The 27,876-nt window shown below is 44.7% G+C and overlaps 1 protein-coding gene across 5 annotated transcripts; it reads right to left on the bottom strand.

Moving 5' to 3' along the window:
• Positions 1-1,613: 1,613 nt before the first annotated feature.
• On the bottom strand, positions 1,614-23,950 carry LAYN (layilin). Of its 5 annotated transcripts, none has more exons than XM_070046192.1 (8): positions 23,705-23,950; positions 23,049-23,072; positions 20,459-20,756; positions 12,660-12,817; positions 7,617-7,649; positions 6,912-6,995; positions 4,560-4,656; positions 1,614-2,774 (listed from the first exon to the last, which is right to left on the bottom strand). In XM_070046192.1, exons 1-8 carry the CDS (start codon positions 23,787-23,789, stop codon positions 2,411-2,413), a joined length of 1,143 nt encoding a protein of 380 aa, XP_069902293.1. In that variant the 5' UTR covers positions 23,790-23,950; the 3' UTR covers positions 1,614-2,410. The 5 variants fall into 5 exon arrangements, with proteins under 5 accessions (XP_069902293.1, XP_060160011.1, XP_060160012.1 ...); XM_060304028.2 differs by having other exon boundaries at positions 2,106-2,774; positions 4,560-4,659; XM_060304029.2 differs by lacking the exon at positions 7,617-7,649 and having other exon boundaries at positions 2,106-2,774; positions 4,560-4,659.
• Between the last annotated feature and the right edge of the window lie 3,926 nt (positions 23,951-27,876).

Below are 27,876 nucleotides of genomic sequence, written 5' to 3'. Positions count from 1 at the left end.
AAGGGAAGGGAAAGGGGAGGGAGACTAGAAAGAGCTGCACACAATTTAAAAAAAAACAAAAACTGATTACAGCAAATTCTCTTTCACTCACTTGTGTTCTGATGTGGCTTCATTCCCTACTAGAATGTAAGCTCCATGGATGGAGCCTGTGTCTGTCTTATTTACCATTATATGCCTAGATCTTAGCATATTTCCTGACACAAAGTACGTATGTGAAAACTTTTTGAATGAATGAACGAATGTATAACAGGAGAAAAAAAAAGAGCTTTATAAATACCATGTTGGGAAATGTACATAACCTACAATCCCACTTGTCTAAGCCTTAGCCTGACATCCGGCTGTGTCACATCTGGCACAGTGTGTGGCAGGCACATAGTAGGTATTCAAGAAATTATTTTTAAATGGATAGATCCAAGGAATTATCTGATACATTCATTTCATCTATTGTGTGTCACAGTGAAAAAAAAAAAAGCTGGAAACTATGGTTTTAAATGATGAATGAGGTTAACTAAATTTTCAAACGATACCAGGACGGGCAAGCTCAATGTTCAGTTTGGACATATTGCGTCACATTTAACAGCTGCTTGTTGAACTGGTGAAGTGTAATTAATCAGAGATAGAAATGGAGTTGGCTAAATTCAAGCTAAGAAATCTGAGGAGGAAAAAAGAAACTGAATAATGTAAATACAGGGTATGACTGGCTGTGTGCAAACACAGAATAAGAGATCTGTGGTTCCCAGCGGAGACAAGACACTAATGACAAAAGGAAGATGCAGAGGGTTAGCTCTGATTATAGCCTTAAGAATGGGTCCTCATTTTAAGTTTTAGTGACATAATTAAGTTGTTAACTAGCTTCTGTTTACTTGTTACTAATGCTTCCTTCTTCCCAGGCAGTAGGAGTGCTTTTCAAACTAAAATAACTCAATATCCTCCCCCCATCCAGGTAGAGTGTGAAAATCGGGTCCTACAAACTTTTAAGCTGAAATATGCGGGTAATTTTACATCACTCTGAAAGAGGAACTGTTCATCCGTCCAACGAGTATTGATGGTTTACTCTACGCAAGGCACTGTCTTGGGTGCAGGAGGTATATGGCTGGCAGGGCAGATTGGATCCCTGCTTTCATGGTGCTTGCAGCCTAGGAGGGGCCAGAGCATAGGGGAACCGAGGCGGATAAAGACACAGATCACAGAGCCAGGAAGTCTGATGCAAAGTGGGAACTTCAGTGTTTTGGACAATGAATCAGTCCTTCAGACTATATGGTCACTCTTTTTGCTTGCAATATTGTTAACGCCACAGAACACACTTCCCTGAAGCAGGCATAAATGATGTTTTTGTTTTCCCCCCTGCTCCCTGCCTTGGTAAGGCAGGTAATTGGCATTGCTTAGAATCCACTACATTTGATACTGCTCCGACCCAGACGAGCTTACTCTGTCTAGATTGGGGCTCCATGTGTCAGGCAAAGTTACAAACTATTCAAAAACAAGACATACGAGGAATGGTTAAAATACTAAGATTATTAAGCTGATAGAGGGATGTTGTTGGTGATTTAAATAATGACCTTCAGAACTTCGTCTGGTAAATGACTGATGTTAGGTGACTTTTCTCTGCATTTGAGTCCAAAAGTTTTTGAAATAGTCAGATCCCGAAAACAAAAAGGTAAAATAATTAGCATTATTACTAATGCTATGTTGATGCTGCAGTAAAACAAACACACAAACAGAACAACGTGCGGTAACAGGGCTGGGAACACAAATAAGCCGAGAAGCCTAGATTCAAACTTCATTTTCAGTTTCTAAAGTGTTTCCAAGTCAGATATTTCCAAGTTTGGATGTCAGGAAAAAGAAAAAACGGTCCCCAGAGGCCACATGCAGAAGAAGGGCTGTAGACACAGACTGACTAACATTCTGTTTCCTGCTTTTTATTTGATTTGATTCTTTGAAAAAAATAGATATAAGAATTGCTGTTGCGCAGCCCAGCTCAAGGCTGGCATAGGTGGGCTTTGAAAAGATTCTGTACTTTCTGTCTCTTTGTGATGATGTTTGCTGCTGTACAGAGCAAGAGAAACAGAACCTAGAGGCTGGTTTCCCAAGCTCCACAGCAACTACCCCACCCCCACCCCACCCGCCAGTGAAAGCACTGTCCCTTGAAAGTCAGTTGTAACAATCAGTTGTTTATTTTCTATTATGTGCCAGACGCTGGACAAGGTGTTTTCTCAGAAGTTCCAGCCAGGTGAGGGACTGGGATAAGGGATATAGCCCAAACTGCGGCTCCAACAGGGGATCTCATGCTCACCCCCAGGACCTGATCTGAGCACTTTCACAGACCTTCTGAGTGTTTTCCTTATAGAAAATAGACTTTTGCTTCTCTCTTCTTTCCCATTCTTGTCAGTTCAGGGTTCGTTTGTGCATCCTAATAACCATATATTTCATTTTCCACCCACTCGGCCTCCTTGCTCCTTCCCACTCGGTCTGGGGAGAACTCATAAACGTCGTTGGTCACGAAGCCACTCTCCATGCTCACCAGCGTCACGAACCCGCTTTCGGATGGGTTCATGGCCACGTTGTCATAGTCACAGGACACAGTGTCGGGAGTGGCCTCTCGCGAGCACGCTCGGAATGAGATGTTCTTCAGGTCCGGCCGGGTCTCGGCTAGATCAGCTTCGCTCTGCTTTCGTATGACATTGTAAACCTCTAGGTCCGGGCTGTTCCCCGGCTGAGGAGCGGGCCAGGTGGGGCGCTGCTCCTTCGTGCTGGGGCCTGGCTGCCCCCGTTTCCTAGGAGTAAAGAGAACCAGGGCTCAGTGGACAAGGGGACTGAGAACATCCCGGTGCCCCTGTGCAGGCAGGAGGGGGTCATTCTGGGCAGTCACTACACTGCACTTCTCACCTGCCTCAACCTACAGGTCAAGGTTTCGGGTGGGGTGGGAATAAAAGAGGAAAGTGTTGTTATGTATCTATCACTCACTGCTGCCAGAGCACAGAACGGAGGTGATGACTCTGGGATCCCCAGAGCCTCCAGAGGGTCCATGGATAGAATTGCATGGGGGAAAATATCACATTTAAAAAAATCCATCTCTAAGTGAAATTGAGCTTGTCCTTCAGTTTTGAATGTGGGCAGTTAACCTGAGTCGTAATAGCTTTTTTTGTTTTTGTTTCTGTTTTTTTCTTTTTGGCTGCACCACTCGGCTTGTGGGATCTTAGCTCCCCTCGGCAGTGAAAGCACGGAGTCCTAACCACTGGGCCATCAGGGAATTCCCACTAGTAATGTCTTGACTTGTTCACCAACGGAAATCATAGATATTTTCATATCACATCACAGTTATGACTTAAGATGTCTTAAAATATTTTATGCTCATCTCTACTTCAGTATTATGATACTTATACTCACCACTAAATAAAGAAGCATTAATAAAGGAGCACGTGTATTACCGTTTCACATTAGTTGTTGGAGATATTTTGCTAAACTATATAACAGCATTATTCCTTCCCTTGTAATCCAGTGTGATTTATTTTATGCATTTAAAAATATTGTTCTGGGAAGTGATCCGTAGGCTTCACCAGACTGCTACAGGGGTCTGTGGCACAAAAATGGTTAAAAGCCCGAGACAGACTCCAGCTTCAAAGCCACAATCCCACATTGTGGTGAGGTGCTAAATAGATAGGTAAGGGAGGGAAATCAAGACCCAACCACAGAGTAAGCAGTTAGAAAATATATTTGCAAGTTTTTGAACTGAACTCTATTTTTAGGTTAAAAGGAATTAACTAATGAAAATGATCATAGGAAGAGATAACAGTTTTGAGTGCTTACTATATACTCATTCTGCATATATTAACTGCTTTAATTCTTCTAATAATCCTATAAGGAAGTTATTATTAAATGAAGCAGGATCTTCATTGGAATCTTACTAGTTTATCTCAAATTGGTCATCAAAGGGAGTCAAGTCTTAAACTGCACCTTTGCTTTCCTTCTTCTATGTAGACCATGATGATGGGGAATAAAAAGGTAGCTGAGAAGACCTCTGGTTACCTCAACAATGGTGGCACATGATCCACTAACAGAGGTGCTTTAGGCTACTTAGTGCAGCTATTTTGTAGCAATCTACACTTGTGAATTCAATTAAAAGTCAATTAAAAGGATTTGGCTATTTCATTTTGAATTAAGTGGTTTAGTTTCAGTGGTTTGCCAGGCTTTGGAACAGTCGTTTTCAAAGGGCTCACTATTCATTCCTTCACTCACCCAACAAGCATTCCTGGAGTGAGCGCATACATGCATGAGAGCACTTTGCTGAGTGATGTGTGGATGCACAGATGAATAACACAGTCTCACCCCTCAAGTCGTTTAAAATCTTCCACACACACAAAAATTAAAGAATGTAAGATCACTCTCTTAATCATAGCTAAGCACAATGCTTAGTACTTCTGAGTGCCTTGAGCCCATCAGAAAATTTACTCTCAAATCTGTAGAAGTGATTGTCTTGGAGCTGCCGTGGCTGTTAATGAAGTCCAAATCTTGAAGAGTTCAGAAAACACAAAGGTTTACATGATGAAGGTTTTACTTGCCTCCTTCTACAGATCCAAACCCAACATACACCTGTGGTGACCACAAAGAAGAGAAGGGGGACGCTGGGGATTAGGATGTAGGCAAGATTCAAGGCAGCTTCTGAAAAGAAAAGCACACTTTATCAGCACTGGTGGTGTTTCTGTGTGCTTCAAAACAGACTTAAAAAAGCATAATCAACACAGAGCATTCCAAGGAGCGCATTCTGGAAGGAAACAGATATGGTTACCCAGACAGCAAAGTCTTCCAGTTTCAATAAATGAGGCTTTTCTGCCTGTCCTATTATCTGAAGTAACAGAGAGAAAAGAAGTTTACATTTTTGGGTTTCTTGCAAATATAAGATGGGCAGTTTTGTTAATTAAGAATTTTTTTCAGACGAAAGAGGTTATCTCTTTTCTCATTCTTCCTCTTTGTTAACAAAGATGAGGCTGCTTGGGGGTGCTGGTGTCTTTGACTCTAAGGACAGAAACAGTAGTTTCCAAGGTGGGATCGGGGAGAGGGAGGAAAAAAGAAACAAGCCAGAAGTCTCGGTGTTATTGCCAGGAATGAGAAGGTCATGTGTAACACATGAATCAGACTGTAGAGCCTTACTGACGTTTCTGACCGCTAACTGGATCCAGCTGGGCCCATGAGCAGCGACTGCGGAGGGCACTTAGAGATCTACCATCCTTACCTTTCCTAAGACTTAAGTCTTAGAACCAGAGAATTTTCCCTCAAGGGGCTTTGGGAGGAATCAATGATTGGGGACTGATCCCTTTCCTACTCCTACTGGTTAAGATTCTCAACCATCCAGAGGCCGTGGCTTTGTTTTTCTGTGAGGCTACAAACCTGACAACCACCAAAAAAACCCTCCAAACAAAACCTACTTTAAATACCACCGTAGTAACAATGAGCAATAAAAATGCCACCCACTGCTGCACAGCACTTTGGATTTTTTAAAAAGCATTTTCACACATTACATCTGTTGTATAATAAAGAATTTGACTGGGCTTTGTCCCTGGTACCTGGGCGGGAGGCTCTAAATCTTTGGAATTTCTCGGAAATAGGAGTAACTTCCTTATTCATGAGCCCTTCAGACCAGATCAGAGTTTATACTGACGGAGATGTCTCAGGATGGGGGCTGTTGGGGCTTAGGGGGTGAGTTCAATTACACGGCCAACGATCAAATCAACTGTGCTACGTAATGAGACCTTAAGAAAATCTCTGCACGCCAAAGCGCGGTGGAGCCTTCCGGCTGGTGAACACGTTGATTTGCCAGGAAGGTGATTACCCATCCTGGTTCCACAGGGAGAGGACACAGAGAGTCCCCATTCGAGACCCTCCCAGACCTTACTGTATGTGTTTCACCTGGCTGCTTCTGATTTGTAACCTTTATAATAAAACATAGTCATAGGTATGGTGTTTTCCTGAGTTCTGTAAGTTGTTCTAGTGAATTATTGAACGCGATGGGGCACTCCCTGGAATTGTAGCCAGTTGATTAGAAGTGTGGGTGGACTGGGGACCCCTGAACTTGTGGCTGATATCTGAAGTGAGGGCAGTCTTGATGGGGACTGAGCCCTTAACCTGTAGGGTCTGTGGTAACATGGGGTGGCTAGTGTCACAACTGAATTGCAGTACTGCACTATCCTGTTTCATTTTATGGACACAGAAATGCTCTCACGTAGGTGAGAAAAATGTTATTACTTCTATTATGCAAATAACTAAACTGAAAAATTAAGTGTTTTTTAAAAATTTGCCCAGTGACAAAACTCAGATCTTTCTTTTTTGTCTTAATTGAAATATAGTTGACATATAATATTATGTTAGTTTCAGATGTATTCTATACTGATTTGACATTTGCATACATTACGAAATGATCACCATGATAAGTCTAGTAACCAGCCCTGATCTCCCTCTTGAAACTCGAGGTGAGAGTTGAGGTTAGCACTCCAATTAGCACTCCAATTTATCACTCCATTTTCTTTTATCTTTTATGTCCATTTCCTCTGTTTGTCTCGTAAAGAAATATTAATCATGGCCTGGGTCTTTCTGCTCTTATTTCTCTACATCCATTCTCTAGTTCCCCTCCCCCCAAACAACTTCTGGGAGGTTCTCAAGCCTCATCTGTCTTCATGCAGATCTTTTTTTACCTCCTGTCTTGTCTAATCGCCCCAATTGTCTTAGGATAGCTCCATTTGTGTATTTCACTGACAAAATCTAACATATAATGCAGTTTTTACAAAGTCATAAGTGCTCTGTCTGGTTCTATTTTTAAGTTGCTGTGGGAAAGAACCAAGTAGGGTATATAATCATGGGGAATTCGTGATCAGGAGAGTCCTATTATCTATTTTTCTCTGGGAGAGTTCTGTACATACCTTTGCTTTCTTTCAGTGTTTCTGTGGCATCTTCTTTCTCTGTGTCTTCTGGAAGTATGGGCATTGCTGTCTCTGTTCCTTCACCTGGAGAGAGACACATGGACTTGAGAACCTGGAGAAAGGCATCAAAATCCAGATATTCTCTGAGGTCCTACCAGCTTCAGGGTGGGATGCCAAAAAGCACCAGCATTGTGACCAGTGCCATTTATAAACCCAGGGAAGTAAAAGAATTGAATTTGCTGACCTAGAGTTTACTTGTCTTTATCTTTCTGGTGAGACTTGCTGCGAAGAATCATGTACGGACACAACCAGCAGGCAGCTGACATCAAGGCCCATAACGTACTGAAGTGCCAAGGGGAAGGGCCAACAACTCACTTCTAGGACCATAAATTATCAGTTTGACTTGCTTCTTGGATCATTAGACTGGATTATTCCTTTCATATTGTCAGTAATGACAAGTAACATCCCAAACTGAATTTGCAACTATTACTTTTCAGATATTTGAGAGAAAGACAATGCTAGTGAGATTAATGAACTACTGGCCATGTCCAGTGTGGCATATACCTGTCCAAAGGGTCAGGGTTAACACCAGTGGTCTTTCTGCTGAATAATCTGGTTTAAAGAACACGTGGTTCTAAACCTGTGAAAAGCTTCGAAAGCTGTGAAACAGCCCAAATTAACTCAAATCTCAATTGACAGTCTTACCTCCAGGCCTTGTAGAAGGAGCTGTTGGTTTCTCTATAGCAGAAAGAAACAATAATGAGAGCAATAAGTAAATTTCCATGCCATCTGAATGAAGATGGCCAGAGCATGGCATCCATTTATTTGTTCATTCAGTTGTCCAATAAATTTCATTTAGTATTATCAGACACTAGAAACCAGGTTAGTAAGTCCAAAGAATCTCTTCTGCACAAAGACTAGCCTTTCCCCAGTTTTACTTGGGCACTTTTTCTTTTTTAAAAAGTAAACTTTTTAGTTTTAAAACTAAGAGTTTTAAATATGAGAATTTCCAAATATACGCAAAAGTGGAAAGATCAGTATAATGAACCCCTATGTACCATCACGCAGCTTTAACTCTTAGGAACATATGGCTAATCTGGTTTCAACAATAATCCCCACTCCTCCCCGGCTACACCCAGGCCTGCGCTGTTGTAAAGCAATCCAAGACACTTGATCAATTCCTATTGGGGATATTTTAGAGCAACAAGTACTGATCTCCAAGCAGTGGAAGTGGCCCGGGACCAAGGAGACCATGGCCAGCCCCAAGGCAGAGCCTGGTGATCTAGAACACGGGTCATTTAAAATATTTCTAAGAGCCTCAGGAGAGTCGGGCTGCACAGACCACCTACATCAATGTTTTTACTTTTGGCTGAAAGTGTGTCAGCCTTTTGTACTGGCGGTGACTCTACACTGATCAGATGCTCTGGGTTCAGAGCGTCAGGGTCCATAAGGTCAAAATTTTAGAATTCACAGTCCTAAGGCCAGGATGTCAAAGCTATTCTGAAGTTTTATGCAGAAAGGAAACTTTTAATCGTGTGTGTGTGTACAGATGATGCAAATCCATTCATTTATTAAAAATGTCTGCTATATGATAGAAACAGCATCATGCTCTAAATGTTTTATTAAAAACAAACACAATTTATCCTGATAAGAGCCTGATGAGGTGAGTGCGGTTCTGAATTTGCACGCAAGGAGACTCACGTACAGGGAGATTAAACACCTTGCTCAAATCTCACAGCTAATAAGTAACTGAACTGGGATTTTAATTTAAAAAATTCAAATGAAAAATTAAAATCACAGGGAGACAAACTCTGTGCTAGGTATTAGAGATACAATAGCAAGTGAAAAGTAGTCCCAGCCCTCTAAGGAACTTATATTATACAGGATGGGGAAGTACAGGAGAATATTAACACGTTAATTTTGTGATATATTGCAATACATCATATATTCAAAGACATTACACGATGTAGTCATTTTCTTGTCCCTCCATAGTTCAATCCACTGGGCAAAACTGCAGTGAACATGGCAAATTAACGCAGCACTTCCATCGATTGCTGCAATGGTCTGTGACACATGGCCTCAGATGATTTGTCTCTGATTTCCACTGAATGCATCTATGCCTTTAGCACACCCCAGGTGGAAGCAAGTGATCAGATCTGGCTAGCATACCACCTACTCTATGTGGTCATGTTGTCAAATCTAGTTTTAGATGCTATCTTTCAACCTGTCCCTTGCCCTCTGGTATAGTGGGATGTTGTGCCATCCTGTTGCAACCATACTGGGTGACCTTCCCCTAGCCCATCAAGCGCAGGGATTAACTGGTCAAACATGTATATTTCCAGACCTCATGCCAAACATATAGTGAAGGGGACAAACTTGTAAACAGGCAGTTAAAGTACTGTGTGTATTATGATCCTCATGGGAGGAACACTTAACCTAGTTTTGAGGGGCCCTGGATGCTTCCCAGAGGAAGTGATTTTTTAAAACTTCTTATTTGGAAATAATTTCAGATTTATGGAAATTTGCAAGACTAGTACAAAGAATTCCCATGTATCCTTCACCAAAATGTTACCATTTTATCACGTTTCATTTATATGATTATTCTCTCTCTGTTTATATATATCCTATATATTTATATCTACAAGTCTATATCCAAATCTGTACACACACACACACATACACATATATATTCACATACAGACGCATCCATAACTTTTTTCCTGAGAATAAGTTGCAGTCATAGTTACCCTTTACTCCCTAAATACTTCAGTGTGTATTTAAGATGGGAGAGGGGCAATACTCCAACATAACCATAGTACAATTATCAAAACCAAGAAATCAACATTGATATATATATTAACCAATCGACAGATCTTATTCAAATTCTGCAGATTGTCCTAATAACGCCCCTTATAGAAAATCACCATTGTCATCATCATCATTATCATCAAGGATCACCTACTGCACTTGGTTGTGACGAGAGAAGGTGATGTTGAACCTGAACCTGAAGGCTGAGAATGAGCTGACCAGGAAAGAGGGAAGGGTGTTCCAAGCACTGGAAGCAGCAGTTAAGAGCTCTTGGGGAACTTCACAGGGGGCAGAGGGGAATGGGATCGGGGAGGAATAAGAGTGGTAAGAACTGGGGCTGGAGACAGGCAAGGGTCTGATCAAGCCAATTTTTTATGGCGTGCTGAGGTGTGTGAACTTATCCTGAGGAGGGGGGCCACGTAAAGGCAATGTGTTAGTCTTTCTCTGTGTGCCCACTTCTCTCTGCTGGATCTATTCTTGGTCCTTCTCTGTGTCCTGGAGGCTGAACTCTATGGACTGTGTCTTGAGGCTCCCTTGTCCTTTTGCTCTTTTTTGGCTGCGTTGGGTCTTCGCTGCTGCACGTGGGCTTTCTCTAGTTGCAGAGAGGGGGAGAGCGGGGGCTAATCTTCATTGCAATGCGTGGGCTTCTCACTGCAGTGGCTTCTCTTGTTGTGGAGTATGGGCTCTAGGTGTGCAGGCTTCAGTAGTTGCAGCACGCAGGCTCAGTAGTTGCGGCGTGCGGGCTTAGTTGCTCCACAGCATGTGGGATCATCCTGGACCAGGAAAGACCTTCCTGGACCTTCTCAAACCCATGTCCCCTGCATTGGCAGGTGGATTCTTAACCACTGCTCCACCAGGGAAGTCCTGTCCTTTGGTTCTTGATTGGACTTAACCAGTAGGAGGCAGAAGCAGGAGATTAGAGAGTAGGAGAAGAGAGGGGTCCTGGCAGTTATCCCCCAGGCCCCCTTCGCACGTCACTGTGGTTTGACAGTAGCTGCGTTCTCTGGTTACAGCTCCTATTGGGCGGCTCCTCTTCCATGACTCCAAGCTTTCTCTGGAGTCCCTCCCCTTTGCTCCTTGAAACCTGGGGGTAGTAACAACTTCCCATTGTAGCTAATTCCTGGGCACTTCACCATCTCATGCTCTGTGCCCACACCTTGGCAAACATCATTTTATTATACTCTTCTCATTAAACCCTTTGAGTGTGCCACCTTTTTCCTGCCAGGACTCAGTCTAAATCAGGCAGTAGCAAAATTAATAAGGATTATGATTAAAAACAAAACCTAACTAGGTTCAAAGTACAAAAATAAAAGGCTATGAAAACAAATGTCAAAATCTCACATTTCAGAAAATATTTAAGAAGTACAACATTTTAAATCACGGAGATAATAGGATATGAGGAACAAAAGTGATGGGCAGCCAGTTTGTAACAAGCGCCTTGCTTTAATTGCTCTAAAAATGTGCCCTGCTAAGCCAGCCTCAGTCCTTGCAACCTCCCTGCCTGAGACAACTCTGTATGGTGGGGAAGGCCAGGTCTTTGGAGAGAATTCATCTGAAGGGGTGAAGAGGGAGGAAAAACAACTTCAGCAGCAAAAGCACAGCCAAATTCAGACAATTTAAAAATGACAGGATTGTTTAGTCCCTCAATAGATGTAACTAACAAGTCATTCTACTTCTGTCAGGAAAGGATGCAGAATTGGGGTCAAGCAGTTGGCTTCAGGGAGGTGAGAAACTTCCATAACAGATCAAAAATCACTTCACGTTTAGATCAAAGTCCAACATAATGGAGGAGTTTGGGAAACCTCAGCACAGTGAGACTACAGGCTTGTAGCCAATTCAAAACCCTTCACAGATTTAGAAGCAAACGTCAGTTAAATTTGTAAGGCATGTATTTAGAGGGTGCCCTACGGAGCAGGATGATGCCCTGCTCATCAAAGTGACTTCTATCTGCCCAGTGTCAGTAAAATTGGTGTATTTTATCATCTACCTCCTCTGGTCATTATTCTGTTTCCCTAAAGCCCCAGAAAATAATGTCACGTGGCTGGTAGAAGACTTGCAGGAACAATGGCCAGCTTCCTTTCATATTTCTTCTTTACAGTAAGTCCACTACATACGAACGAGTTCCGTTCGGAGAGCACATTTGTAAGTCCAACGACGTTAGCCTAGGTATCCAACTAACACAATCGGCTATATAGTACTGTACTGTAATAGGCTTATAATACTTTTCGGACAAATAATACATAAAAAACAAACAGAAAACATAAAGAAAACATTTTAAATCTTACAGTACAGTACATTTTAAATCTTATGGTAAAGTACAGTACCAGCTGCATCGCCACTGCTTTTACACTTGCTTCAGGACATCCTGGGCTTGAAATAAAGATACTGTACTACTATACTCTATACAGTACTGTACAGTAAAGTACACAAAAGCACAACCACTTGTAGAGGATGTGCGTATGTGACAACGTACGCCAGACACGTGAACTAACTTACAGGACTGGACATGCAAACGTAGGTTCGCATCTTTGAAAGTTCACAACTTGAAGAAGGTTCGTATGTAGGGACTTACTGTATTCCAAGGTCTTACAGCATACAATCTCATATCTCGAAGGAATAAGAATTATAATTGTCCACTTGGAGGGCTTTTTGTTTCTTGAAGTTCTCATAATTCTTGCCTTATCATACATAAATTAGACCCTTTCATTTCTTCATCCTTTCTCTTAGCATCTAATACCCCTCTCCTGTGCTAGAATTATTCCTCAGTGAGGAAGTGTCACTACATCTCCCTTCACAAGAACTCCCAATGTTTAACACTGCTGGCATTTGCAACAAGCTTTCGCAGAGACCACGTGACAAATTCCTGGAACCAGCAGCTGCTTATGAAATGAGAGAGGAGGTTGAGAATTCAGCCATATAACTTGAGAGAGGATTCATTACCAGCGGAATATTTGCAGATGAAATTGTTCTTCATGGTGCATCGGTCGTCGTTCCACTGGAACATGTAGGGGCCCCCGATTCCGGCGGGTGCTGATGGCTGATGGTACATGACCACGCAGACCTCGCTGCCGCATGAAGGCTCATCCACATACCAGTTCCTGTAGGAAAGGGGTCAACAGTGGAGGCAACTGGAGAAGGATACCACAAGACTTCAAAGCCTTTGTTTTCCTATCAAGTTCCACTAAGCCAGGAACTTAAGAGACAGGGAGGAACTGAAGTGCTTCCAGTAAGTAGAACCACGCTTTCTAATAGGGACATCATAATCAATCATCTGACATTTGCCTTTGCAGGGAGGGATATATTACCATATAATGTCTGCAAAGGAATTATGAGAAAAAGCAGCCAGCAGGGCAAGTCTGGATGATCTTATTTCTTTTTTGCTTTCGGCTCACTGGGTTTTGTTTCTCTTTTTTTTAGAAATCAGATGCATTGAGAGAGGCATGGCTTATCTCATCCAGAGCTTGCCTTGCTTCCATCTCCCCATGCTTTTCAACAGCCATAGCTGCCTTCCTAGCTCTGAGGAGCGGATAGAAAATTCAAGCATCTGAGCGAGACTTTCCGACATGTAGAGGCTTCAAAGCAAGAGATGGGGTGGGGGCAAAAGCGGGAGGCCCAAGTAGTCTTCTTCAGGTTTTAAGTTGTTTCTACTTCATCAGGCCGATGAGCCCTTCTGTCAGCCTCTGCCGCCTGATTTCTTGTCTCTGTTTCCCTAGCTCCTGGACAGGGTGCACTAGCAGCCCCAATGGTACTTGAAATTAAATGATGCTGCCACCCAGTTGGATATGTGGGCGCCAGATTAAAGCCTTAGATTCCATAGATAGTTTAAATGCTGCGAGCACCCACCTCATGTGCTGACTCAGGGCTGGGCTTTGTAGTTCGCCTGTTACTCACCTAAGCAGTTTCCTTCCGGGGCCCAGATCTCCCCTGATGCTCAGGCTATTGAGATGAGCCCTGCTGCCCTGCCTAGCTCTTGTCAGAGCCTCTCCTTAGGAGACAGCTAAGAGACAGCTCTCTGTGTAGCACCCTCATATGGCTCTGCTTGAGTCTTGTGCTGCAGTTCACCAAAAGGAAAATCCTCTGCTGAATCCACTGGGTTGAATTCGCCTGGATGGTAGCTGAGCTTGCAAGTCTGCTTGGACACTGTCTGGAGAGCTGGAGATCCTGACTGGGGCTGGGCTCTGCACCTCATTAGTCACCTCCAGGCAATTTTCCAACCCTGTTGGTAGACCTCCTGCTTGTCTGTTCTCCTCTCCACTGGCCCTATGGCTTTATGTTATTTTATTTCACAGGTGATGGAATGGTTGGAATATTATGCCTGGCATCTAGTTACTGGACTTGAGCCAGGTTTCAGGCTTGGAACTCACTGCTAGAAGGAGGAAGACCCTGTAACACCACAGTAGGTGCACATGGTAATTTCCTCTATTCTCCCAAAGGGACCTATGGCCATTTACTCAAGTAACCATATGCTGGAGAAAGAGGAATACCCAAATATTACAAAGACTGCTGGACACAGAGTGCAAGTCAACACTGATACCCAAAGACTTGAAGTGTCATTAAAACTACCCTTTTGAGTGGGAGCATATTGAGGCTAAGTAGTAAATGGAGTTCTGGCCCAGGACTGAAATGGGAGATAGATGGGCCCCTGGGCCGGACAGCTGGTGTTTGTCAAGTGGAATAAAATTGAAGCTTTGTTCTCACCCAGACACTCCAAGGACAAGGCTAGTGGCAGAAGCTGAGCTCTGCAGGAATAAAGAGATAAGATGACCATTCCTGAGGTCAAGGAAAACTTCTTTGTCTGCACATGCACAGAAAGGCTCCTTGAGGGTCAAAAAGGGAGGGGGCGCCACCCCATAATAAGTGTGGACATATCCCCACAGGCCTCTGTGATGGAATCCATCTTAGCAAAAAGTCGCACATGCATATAAGGGAGGGTCCTAGGACTGGTCAGGTGTGAAAGAAGTAGAGAATTGGCCAAAGGTAAACAAAGACCCAGAAGGACTATCCTATATAAGGGATTTAAATCACCTCTTTACCGCGCTCCTCATTAGAGAGCATGCCCGAACCCTTTCTCTCTAGGTGTGTATTTCTGCCTTGCTTCTGTCTTAAATAAACGAACTGCTTCTCTGTGTGCTCTCCCACATGTTATGCTGTGTCTCTAATAATAAACTTTGTACCTGCTTTTATAGTTTTTGCCTCCTTGAGAAACACATTTTCCAGTGGGGGTAACAGCTAGGGGAACTTTGCTTCTAGCCTCTAGCCCCTGGTGGACTAGTGGCTAGGATTCCTGGTTTTCATCCAGGCTGCCCAGGTTCAATTCCTGGGCAGGGAACTAAGATCTCTCTTCAGGACCACTCACTGCTGTCTCTCTGAGATCAGGACCAGCTCACAGTGGACCCATCCAGTGGTCATTCCCCAGTCCTAAAATATATGAATTGAAAACTTATGGGGTAAGAGCTATAATAGTGGAGAAGGTCAAGTGGAAGCCTCTGAAACTGCATTCTTCCCTATTCTCTCCAAGATAGTAAATAGAAAACAATATCTTATCCAGGCGAAGATGACAGAAAGTAGTGCCACTCCTAGAGACCTAGAGGATGCAAGGATGGTATTCCCTGTCATATCTCTATATAATTCACTAGTCTGGCTCCTGCAAAAACCGGGCAGATCCTGAAGGATGACACTGGAGTAGCACAAATTCAACCAACTAGAAGTCTCAATTGTACCTACTATGCCATTTGTGGTATCTTTGCTAGAGCTGCTTAACACGTCCTTGGGTACCTAATATGCAGATTTGGTGAGTACATTCTTTTTCACCTGTATCAGAAAGAGAATCAGAAAACAGTCTGCATTTATTTGGAATGGACATCAGTATACCTTTATGGTCTTTCCTCAGGACTATACTAATTTTCCTACCCTCGGTCATAATATGATGTGAAAAGAGACTGCCTGGATATCTTGCAAAAAATCACACTGGTCCACCATGTTGCTGACATCACGCTAACTGAACCAGATGAGCAAGGACTGGAGGCCTTAGTAAGACTCAAGTGCTCCAAGGGTTGGAGGTAAACATTTGAAGATTCAGGGGCCTGTTACTTCATGAAACTGGGTAGGTGTCTAGTGATATAGAGAATGTCAGAACACCCCTTTCAAATTAAAGGTCAAATTACTTCATCTCACAATAATTTGAAGTGTCTTGCAATAATTTTAAGAAGGAAGCATAACCTGGGGAAGGTCTCTTTGGGTTCTAGAGGTGGCATATTTCACACCTGGGAATACTGCTCTGGCCTATATACCAGTTGACATGAAAGACAGGTGTCTCTGAGTGCGGTCCAGAGCAGAAAAGGATTCTGAAGCAGTTCTAGGCTGTGATGGAAGCAGACTTCCCACTTGGGCCATACGATCCATCAGACCCTATTATTAGAGGTATCAGTGGTGAGAAAAATAATGCCATATAGAATCTGTACAAGCTCCAATGAGAGAATCACAATGCAAACTCTTAAGATTCTACAGCAAGGCCATATCATCTATAGATGAGAAAAAAATCACCTTTTGCAAAGCAACTCCTGGCTTGATACTAGGCAAGGAGCACCAAGAGAACATGCAATCCACTTGCTCAATGTAAGAGAGACACTGTCAGACGTACCTAGTCAAAAGATTAGGCAGGCCTGGAATCAATTCATTACAAGTTGGAAGAGGTATATTTAGGACCAGATGGCACTGTATGAACAAGTAGAGCAGACTGCCATGACATCTACCACTGTTGTACCAGAGCCTGTCCCTCAGCTTACACCTATAGCTGCATAGAGGAATCCCTTATGACTAGCTGATAAAGGCAGCCTAAGCTTGGTTCATGGATAGGTCAGCCAAGCATGGGGGTACAACTCCAAATGGGCAGCAGCTGTACTACAGTCCCACTCAGAGGTGGTTCTGAAAGGTCAAGTGTTAAGGAAACATCCTCCCAATGGCCAGAGCTTAGCTGATATACCTAGTTAACCACTTAGTATAGAAAGAGAAGTTATTAGAGATTAGACTATATAAAAACTCAGGGGTAAAGGCAAAGAGCTTAGCCAGTTGATTAGAAGTCTAAAAGGATAAAGAGTGGAAGACTGCGGACAAGGAGCTCTTGGATAGAGTGATGTGAATAGACATATGGGAGTAGGGGTAAAGTATGAAAATCTATCATATGTTAAAGCCCACCAAAAAGCCTCTAGCATGGAAGAGGCACTAAACAACCAGGGAGACAAAATGACTTAGCCAGTTGATGTCAGCCAGCCTGTTATCAGCTGCCCCAGCTCTGGTATAATAGATACATACTAGGGTAGCCATGGTGGCAGGGATGGAGGCCATGCATGGGCTCAACAGTAGCCGTTCCCACTCACCAAGGCTGATCTAGCTACTGCCCAACAACCAGTCTGCTGGGAACAGAGACAAGCCTAGAACCTGGTAGCAAGTTGACTACATTGGACTCCTTCCATCCTGAAAGGGGCAATGATTCATGTTGATAGGAATAGACATACAATCTGGGTATGGGTTTGCCTTTCTAGCCTCAAGGCCTTAGCACCACTATCCAAATGCTTACATAGTCTTTGATCTACCAGCACAGAATTCCAAATAAGATCTCATCAGACCAAAAAACCTAGTTTATAGCAAAGGAGATGTGGGCGTAGGCAGGGGATTTACTAGTCACATCACATATTCACCCATCCTGAAGCTGCCAGTTTGACAGAGTGATGGATGAACTTGTTGAAAACACAGCTGAAGCACTAGCTTAGAGGCAATACTTTGTGAGGATGAGCCAACATCCTCCAAGACACAGTGCACATTTTGAATCACTGACCTTTGTATCATCCTGTGTCATCCAAGAGTATTCTGGGGTCTGGGAGCCAAGGGATGTAGAAGAAAAGTTTGAAGCTAACAGAGGTTGGTTCATGAGGTTAAGGAAAAAAGGCCTCTCTATAACAGAAAAATGCAAGGTGAAGCAGTAAATGCTGATGTAGAAGCTGCAGCAAGTTATCCAGAAGACCTAGCTAAGATAATTCATGAAGGTGGCGAAACTAAACAGCAGATTTTCAGTGTAGACAAAACAACCTTATAATAGAAGATACCATCTAGGACTTTCATAGCTAGAGAGGAGAAGTCAATGCTTGGCTTCAAAGAGCGGAATGACTCGTGTTAGAAACTAATGCAGCTGGTGACTTTAAGTTGAAACCAGTTCTCAGTGATCATTCCAAAAATCCTAGGACCCTTAAGAATTATGCTAAATCTACTCTGCCTTTGCTCTATAAATGGAACAACAAAGCCTGGATGGCTGCACAACTGTTTACAATATGATTTACTGAACATTTTAAGCCCACTGTTGAGACTTACTGTCAGAAGAAAAGATTCGTTTCCAAGTATTACTGCTCCTTGACAATGCACCTGGTCACCCAAGAGCTCTGATGGAGATGTACAAGGAGATTAGTGTCGTCTTCATGCCTGGTACCACAACATCCATTCTGCAGCCCGTGGATAAAGAAGTAATTTTGACTTTCAGGTCTTATTCTTTAAGAAATACATTTCGTAAAGCTATAGCTTATGAAAGGAGGAGTAGCCCTGCTTACCTTCACTGGTAGTACTTACTTGGGGAATTTGTGTTTCTTGTCTCTGCAATGCTGAGCTCTGTGGGTTTAGAGGTCCTGGTATATTCTGGGGGAATCCTTCTACCAGAAGATACAGCAAGAGTGTTATTGAACTATGAACAATGGCTGCCACTTGGACATTTGGGGATTCTTGTGTCCAGGAACCAGCAGGCAAGAAGAGGAGTCATTCTCTTTGCAGGACCCTAATCATGAGGCGAAGGTGTCTCGGCTGTTACAAGCAGGGAGAGATACGTTTGACAGCCAGGTTATCTACTTGGGTACCTGTTGGTACTCATGTGCCCCATTTTGATGGTAAGCAGAAAAATGAAATCACTCCAGCATAAGCAATGCAAGTTGACTAGGCCTCACACTCTTCAGGGACGAGGGTCTGGGTCCTGCCACAAGGTAAGAGAGCCATTGAGGCTCCCCGAACAGAGGGTGAGGGGAATCTAGACTGCACAGAGCAGGAGGGGGGTCAATAAATATCAGTCGTGGCGCTGGGACCAGCTGCAGTGGTGGGGAGTGTAGTTCCTCCTAAGCTTCCTTTCTAAAGTTTCTCCCAGGAGAGAGGCCCACGAGAATCTTGGAGGAATGACTCCTGGAACTTAGATGAAGGTGTGGATCTGAATAGCACAATGGGTGAACTTCATGCTGTCTTGAATGGAATAGGTAATAAAGATATATTCTAATCTTCATTCTTTTGATTGAAAATGAGTTTAAATGTTTTCCCCATATGACTGTTTACCAGTTAGATTTTCTATTTTGTGAACTGTTTGCTCAGGTCTTTTGCCCCTTTATCTTTTGGGGTTTTACTGACTTAATATAAACTTTTAGTGCTTTTTGACTTATATTAACTCTTTATTGTAAAAAGATCATAACTGTTAAATTTCTTACAACATTTTTCCAGTCTTATGCCTGCCTTTTAATTTTGATATTTTTTGACTTTCTTCCACGTCACTGCTTTTCTTAGGGAGGGACGATGGCAATGCCATGGTGCTGGGGGGCAGGTGTGTGAAGTGAGTCCAGTGCTGTGGGTTTAGAAGGGCTCTACAAACTGCAGGCTTCCTTAAGTCCCCTCTTGGTCAATCCAGAGAATTAGATCTTGGCTCTAATTTCTTGCCTGTCATCATAATTTCCTGCAGTCTGGGGCCCTTCAGCCCCACAGGCCTTCAATCTCTCACTGGGTCAGCAATCCCACTCCTGGGCATACATCCAGAGAAAACCATAATTCGAAAAGACACATGCACCCCAATGTTCACTGCAGTACTGTTTACAATAGCCAAGACATGGGAGCAACCTAAATGTCCATCAACAGAGGAAGGGATAAAAGATGTGGTACATATATACAATGGAATATTACTCAGCCATAAAAAAGAGCAAAATAATGCCATTTGAAGCAACATGGATGGACCTAGAGATTGTCATACTGAGTGAAGTAAGTCAGACAGAGAAAGACAAATATATGATATCACTTATATGTGGAATCTAAAAAAAGGGTACAAATGAACTTATTTACAAAACAGAAATAGAGTCACAGATGTAGAAAACAAATGTATGGTTACCAGGGTGTAAGTGGGTAGGGGGAGGGATAAGGAGATTGGGATTGACATATCCACACTAGTATATATAAAATAAATAACTGATAAAGACCTACTGTATAGCACAGGGAACTCTACTCAATACTCTGTAATGGCCTATATGGGAAAAGAATCTAAAAAAGAGTGGATATATGTGTACGTATAACTGATTCACTTTGCTGTACACCTGAAACTAACACAACATAGTAAATCAACTATACTCCAATAAAAATTAAAAAAAAAAATCTCTCACTGGGGTTCTAGTCCAAAAGGCCGGGCAGCCAGAACGACTGACTTCAAGCATTGTATGCCACTGAAGCTGTGCTTCTGGGCCACCCTCCTGGACAGAGTTCTCTGGGCCTAGGTTAAGGCTGATTTACCACCTTCGCCCCACTGCTTTGGTCAGTGGCCCTGCCAGTACTGCTATCCCTTCAGGGCTCTGCCTGGCTGGGACTTCTCTTCCACACTGACTGGCACTGTGGATCCAGCCTGCCTCTTTTTGCAGCTACATCAAGTGAGTTAGCTGCTGTGAGTTCCACACACTTACCTAAATGTTGCTGTGCTGCCATCGATCCAGGCATAAAGGTCCTGGCAGGCTGTGCCATTGCTTTGTTTCTCTTCACGCCTCCTAAGCCCAATCCAGAAATCACCATCAGAAGCCAGGAGGTTTTCAATGAACTTTTCTATCAGTCTCTGTTCATCTTCAGACTCGATGCTGACTAGCTGGCCCCCATCTCTCCTGCAGGCTGCTCTGGCTTCCTCAAAGTTCAGTCTTCGAGAAGCATCGTGGAAGTAGATGACTTCATAACAAGGCTTCTGTGTTCCTCCCCGGCAGACTGGCTGACCTAGAGAAAAAAAGAAGCCTACCTATTTTAGTGCCCCCAACATATACCAGAGCAGGGACGCTTGGAGGCATCTGAATGAAGCTTCAGGAATTCTGATTACTCATCAGTGGCTTGTTTTAGTGTCATTAAGCTCTCAGAGCAAATTAATACCCCTTCCAGTGTGGAGACACAGTGATTTAGACTCCATGTTTTCTTTGTTCCATTACAGATTATTGAAAAGCAGACATTTAAAATTAATCTTTAAAAGAGAGGTAGATGAAGATTTATGGTTTCACTTAAAGGCAAACAAATAACACTTCCATGCCATTAGGGAGTCGCAGGAGACTAAGTGTGGCTTAAAGTGAGTTATCTCTGTTTGGGGGTTCCTTCAGGTAAGAGAGGCATTCTGAAGTCAGGCGTGGGCTCCTCTACCCTGGAACCCTCTGCGTATGTATCAATAGCAGGACTGAATATTCACCCAGTCTACGGTATAAGCAGAAGATAAAAGCATCAGATCCACGGGGTTTTCTGCTACTGGTCTTGCCTAAAGTCAACAGCTAAAGTTCAGTGAACTCTTACTGTGTGTCATGTACTATGCTAAGGGCTTTTGCATTTACATACATACCTTATCTCATTGAACACTCATAGTAATCCACTGTTGTAGATATTGTTTATGCCCCATTTTACAGATGAGAAAACTGAGGCTCAGAGAAATTAGTCTGGCTAAGGCCACATAAGCTATCCATAGCATGACTTGAGTCAGAACCCAGATCTGATTACAAAGTCACAGCCATAACTACTGAACTCTGCTCCCCACGCCACCACAGGCTCAGGTTGCACTGGGAGCCCATGTAATATGTCTCATCTGACCGACACCCGAAGGGCTGAAGACCATCAAGGACAAATGGATGAGATTCTACTGAGGACGGATAAAAAATCGTTCACCAGTACACACCACCCTGGCTTGTGTCTGGGTGTCTAAAGCCGTGCTGCACCCAAAACATTAGCCTCATCGCTCCTTCGTTAAGTCAGTATGTATTGCATGTACGCTCATGCCTGGCACTGTGCTAGGTGCTGGGAATACAGAAACACTTGCCGCTTCCTAACCCACAGGAACACACAGCATGTTTCTGGATCCAGATGTACAGTGAAAACCAGATTTCAACAAGGGGAATCCCTTGCAATGCAGAGCCAGTCTGTGGGCTGTGGGCGTGAATTACTGCCATAGAGCGAGGAATAAAGGATTTTGGTTTGGGAAACTCTTCCCAGCTCTCATAGAATGTTCTCATTTTCCTAATTTGTTTTGCAACTGTGCACAGAGCCAGATAGCATTAGTTATTCCCCAAATTGTCCAGAATACAGAGTAAAAGGCCACAGGCAGTTAACTGCATTTTCAGTGCTTAAATGGGAACAGAGCACATACAGATAATCTGGAAAGCCCCTGTGAATTCTTATTTTCAGTTTCTTCTTTCATCGCCTTTGTAAAGAAATTTTCAATAAACAAGTTGTAAAAGTTTCGCTTCTTCTCCCTTTCTCTGTCACTTTTCTCCTTTTGCTGAATAGAGAAATTCTAACAGGACTGCTCCATCAGCAAATTAGGAGGCCTCAAAAGTGGGACATTCTCGCTAAGGAGGTGTTCCAGAGAGACTAGGGACCACTGGCCAGAGAAGCTGTGGCTGAGATGCTCCCTGGGGAGAAGGCTGGGTCAGCTCAGCTTTATGAGTCCTTAAAGGTGGCTCCAAATGAGGCAGCAGAGGAAAAACAAATGAGCCCCAGGCACCCCCAAGGTGGAGTTGAATTTACTGGCAGTCCCCACTTTTCCATCGTTGGATTATCAAGGGAAAACATAACACCTTAAACGAGTTTCCTGTATGGCCCAGCCTGGCCACACATCCCAAGTCAGCCAGTGAGTGCCAGAGGGAGCCAGAGCTGGAAGAAGGCCCAGGGTGCATCTGGTCCCCCTGCCTTCAGGAAGTGTTTCTCTCCTCTCATTTGCAGGAAGGGGAAGGGCGGCCACCGAGGACAGAGCCCGTGCAGCCGTCACCCAAACAGCTGAATTCGGTTACCCTCCCATTTTGCCACCCTGCACCCCACCCCATCCTGAAACCAACTTTAGATTCCTTCAATCAGCTTCGGAAGCACCGATAACGGAGCGGAGGTTTTCATTCCCCTCCATCCCTCTTGGCCAATCTGTTGCCTGCGAAGGAAACCTGAGACAGGGGAACGGACATCCCCTCCGCCGCCCCCCACCCCGCACCGCCCCGTCTCGACATGCAGAACAAATGGAAGAGGCAAGGAGCCAGAGCACTGTACCTCCTCTGAGGTCCAAGTCCGAGGCTGCAGTGACACGACAGGAGGAAGGAAGCAGAGAGAGTCATTCCCCTGAGTCAGGCGGGGCTTGCCCCGCGCTAACTAGGCTTCTTTCCCGATCTCTAAGCGCTCTTATTCCAGGCGCTGGATCCTTTCCCCCCAGAAGAGACCAGGAGTAACGGGCTGGGGTTCCCACGGCACAGCCGATCCAGAATCCCTACTGTACGCACCGTCTCCCGGGACAGGAGACCTCCCTGGTGGGCAGGACAAGCCCTGCGTGGGGGTCCCGGGGACTACTGCGCCGCTCTCAGTGGAGCGGACCGAGGGGGCGCCTACTGGGGCAGTTTGCTCACTGCCCCATCTAGCCTACGTCTCTCGGTATTATGGCAGCCCTGGGCGGGGAACGGACTTCGCGCGGTCCAGGACACGCAGGGAACCGGCGCTAGGCTCAGCAGCCGGGCGATTGCCCCTCTAGAAGTAGGGACCGCCGCAGGGCTAAGTCCATTGGTGGGGCGGGGGCGCCACCCCTCCACCCACTCCGCGGAGGGCCAGAGAAGAGGCACCGTGGCCCTAAGGACGGTCAGCCTTAGGTGGGGTGCAGTGGGTGCCGCAGCCCAGCGCCCGGGAACCAGCCCCCGCCCCAGCGCGCGCGCACTCACCGCTTAGCAGGCGACCCGTCGCGCCCCGGAGCCCTGCCAGCAGCACTGCCAGCAGCACGGCCTGCAGCGCCGCTCCCGGCTGCATGGCCCGGCTCGGGTGCGCCTTCGGACGCCGGGGCGCTAAGGCGGTGGAGCGGGAAGACCGGCAGCGGCGTGCCCCGCAACTTCAACGGCGGGCGGCAGCAGCATCTCCAGAGGACCGACGGACCCGGCGCCCAGAGGAGGCGGGGAGGGCGCGGAGCCAGTCCGTCGCCCCTCCGCCCTCTGGGACGTCACTGCGGAGAGGGCAGCCCCGCCGGCTGGCCCGCCCCCTCCAGGGCCTCCTCCAGCGCGCTCGGCGCCAGACACCCCGCCCGCCCGAGGGGAGCGAGCAGAGGAGGGGAGCCAGCTCCCCACCCCAATTCGAGCTTCCCATGGAAATGCTGCGTTTGCCCAGGCAGCGGGGACGAGGAAATCCAAGACTGGCTTCTCCGAAATCCGATGAAGACCGCACTGTGGCTGAAAACACGACCGCATCTTGCCCCCACTCCTCAGGGGCACAGCCAGTTTCCCAGCGTCCTAGGCTCCGCAGTTGGGAGAGGCAAACTCTGAGACCTGCCAGGGCTCGGTAGGCCGCTGTCCAGGCACTCAGGGCTACACCTGAGAAAGGAATGGCGGATGAAGAGAACAGATGCTCAGGTAGGCAGGGTGACCACTGGCCCGGCAAATTTTGGGAGAGCGTGGATAGCGTCCAGAGGGGCTAAGTTGGAGTTCTGGGCGAGAGGAGAGTGGACTTCCCAGAAGCCAAAGGGTGTTCTTGAGCCCAGCAAGGAAATAATAGTACTTTTTGCAGGGCACATGGGTGTAGGTGATTGTTCAGCCTTGTGGTAGAAAGGAGATGACCCCCTCACTTTTCCCCCAGGAAAGAGTGACCTCATTTCCTTTGGAAAAGCTTTCCTCACCAACCCAGCCCTCAATGTGTGCTCCTTTTTCTAAACTCCTACAATAGTCGTGTTTTACATTTACTTCTTGTTGTAAACAAAATGTTTTCAAATACATTCAAATAATAAAGTGAGCCTCCTGTCCAAAAACTAAAGTACTAAGTGCTGGGAGGTGGGTCTGATTTGCCTTTTCCCCTGTACCATGCTCTTGTGAAGCATGGCAGAAGCCCCATCTGGGCCACTGACTTCTGAGTTTTGGTCTCAGATTGAGCCCTTGCAATTTTAGACAAACAGGCCTGATTGAGCACAGGCTGGGGGATCTGTTTCAGTATCAGCTGGTAATACTGGGAAGCTCTGCTACTGCAGAAAGCAGCAGCATTGGCAGGAAGAGGGCTGATGTTTATGGCAAGTTCATTTACAGCCCATCTTTATGTCTGAATTAGAACATTTCACATCCAAAATACATTCTTTTTAGAAATTCCTGATAATCAAAACAACCAAAGGGGAGCTGATATGGTGAATAGAAGCACCTGAGTTGGCATCAGATATTCTGTTTCCAGTCCTGCTTTTCTTCACTTAATGTCTGTGTGGATTTCAGCAAGTTTCTTTGCCTAAATCAGTTAACTCTTGGCAACAATAAAAGTTACCTTAACTTGTGAAGGTTTGATAAGGCAACTAGATATGTAAGTGTGCAGATAGCTGAGCACTTAATGTAAATTGCAAAGGATTTATTTCCAATATTATAACATCTGCTATAACTTGGAGAAGCTGTTACCTTGGCCCAAATAATTAAATTGTGCCCTGAGTTCTCCCTCTGATACCCTGGCCCTTGGTCCAGATAGACTTGGTTAAGATATGCAGTTAACCTAATGCAGATTACAACAGTGACCCCAATTCTTCACCCCACCCTGTAACCACACCCTTTACTGTGTGACTTTGAAATTCTTCTTACTAAAGGGGCAGAGTATACTTCCCCATCCTTTGTCCTTGTGTTTGACTGTGTGACTTGTTTGGCCAACAGAATGAGCCAGAAATTTCTGAGCCTAGACTGGTAATGGCCTCACGTGTTTTTGTTGTTCTCTTGCTTCTCTGCCACTCTCTGAGAGGAACATAGCTCAGATATGCCACTGGTCCAGGTATATCCCGAAGAAGATATGTGGGGCAGAGCTGCCTCTGTCAATCAACGGACATGTAGCAAGAAGCAGACCTGCCCCTGCAGCCTGAAGCGGAGCTATCTGGCCAAACTTAGATCAGCCAAATCCTCCGTTGACCTACAGATATGTGAGCAATAATAAATGTTTATGATCACTTTGTTATTCAGTACTGTTGCAGCAATACCTGACCATTACACTTGGTAATGCAGAGAGGTGTCACTGGGGGAACACTGGTTGCTGAGAAGGCTCATAATGTAGAATTTTTCTTGGTAAAATTGTCTTGGTCCAGGGTCCAACCCTTAGTTTGACAAGCTCAAACCCAGTCTAAGTGACTAATATATTTACCTGTTGAGAAGTAGAATCATCAGGTAAACCGATGTTTGCCTTGGCCTGTTGAGCACATACTCTCCCTCTGGGCGAAAGAAGATTTCTCAGTGAGCATGGAATCAGAGCAAAGGGAATTAGCTATATGGATTGAAAGTTTAGGCTTTGATAGCCTGCTATGTCCATCTTCACAAGAGAGAGCTATCTGTCTGGCAGTGAAAAACATCACCCTGACAGGGTAACTTTTATTCTTGATAATGCTGAGATGAGATTACTAATTTTGTAACTTTCTAAATTTCCCTTCTCTAAGCCTGATTACCTTCCTTCTGTTCAAAACATTTTTTCTCCAAATAGTGTTGTGGCAGAAACATTTCTTTTAGTGATAGAGTCCTTGAATTCGAACTAGGCAGGTGTCCCTGCATCCACTCCCATTAAAGACTATTTCCCAGCCTCCCTTGCAGTTTGGTATGTCCCTAATGATTAAGTTCTGACCAGTGGATCACTGGCTCCGCTGCTGGCACTGTGAATGGGAGATGCATCGTACTGAGGTTACGTCCAGGACTTGCAGGTGGAGGCCAGGAGTGAAGTGCACGGTGGTCCTAAATAGAGCTGGAGCCCTGGAGCTGCATGTACATCCCTGAGTAGGTCTGCCAGTTGGACAATGCAGAAGGGACAAAGTCTTAACCTTCTCTTTTCCAATATATACCAAAGGGAATGATCTTTGAAAGTGAGGGAGATTGGCACTGGGATTATGTCCATGTGTATAAGACAAAGGAATGTTGAACCTCAAGATCTTTTTTGATCCACCTCCTAGAGTAATGGAAATAAAAACAAAAATAAACAAATGGGACCTAATGAAACTTCAAAGCTTTTGCACAGCAAAGGAAACCATAAACAAGACGAAAAGACAGCCCTCAGAATGGGAGAAAATATTTGCAAACGAATCAACGGACAAAGGATTAACCTCCAAAATATATAAACAGCTCATGCAGCTCGATATTAAAAAAAAAAAAACCCAATCAAAAAATGGGCAGAAGACCTAAATAGACATTTCTCCAAAGAAGACATACAGATGGCCAAGAAGCACATGAAAAGCTGCTCAACATCACTAATTATTAGAGAACCACAAATCAAAACTACAATGAGGGGCTTCCCTGGTGGCGCAGTGCTTGAGAATCTGCCTGCCAATGCAGGGGACATGGGTTCGAGCCCTGGTCTGGGGGGATCCCACATGCCACAGAGCAACTAGGCCTGTGAGCCACAACTACTGAGCCTGTGCATCTGGAGCTTGTGCTCCGCAACAAGAGAGGCCCGCACACTGCGATGAAGAATGGCCCCCGCTCACTGCAACTAGAGAAAGCCCTCGCACAGAAACGAAGACCCAACACAGCCAAAAATAAATAAATAAATATTAAAAACAAACAAACAAAATAAAACTACAATGAGGTATCACCTCACACCAGTTAGAATGGGAATCATCAGAAAATCTACAAACAACAAATGCTGGAGAGGGTGTGGAGAAAAGGGAACCCTCTTGCACTGTTGGTGGGAATGTAAATTGATACAGCCACTATGGAGGTTCCTTAAAAAACTAAAAATAGAATTATCATATGACCCAGCAATCCCACTACTGGGCATATACCCAGAGAAAACCATAATTCAAAAAGACACATGCACCCCAATGTTCACTGCCGCACTATTTACAATAGCCAGGACATGGAAGCAACCTAAATGCCCATTGACAGACGAATGGATAAAGAAGATGTGGTACATA

Source organism: Globicephala melas, chromosome 8 (genome assembly GCF_963455315.2).
Source record: "Globicephala melas chromosome 8, mGloMel1.2, whole genome shotgun sequence".
Taxonomy (NCBI): Eukaryota; Metazoa; Chordata; class Mammalia; order Artiodactyla; family Delphinidae; genus Globicephala; species Globicephala melas.
The sequence above is the reverse complement of the archived record's forward strand: the minus strand, read 5'-3'. Positions and strand labels throughout refer to the sequence as shown.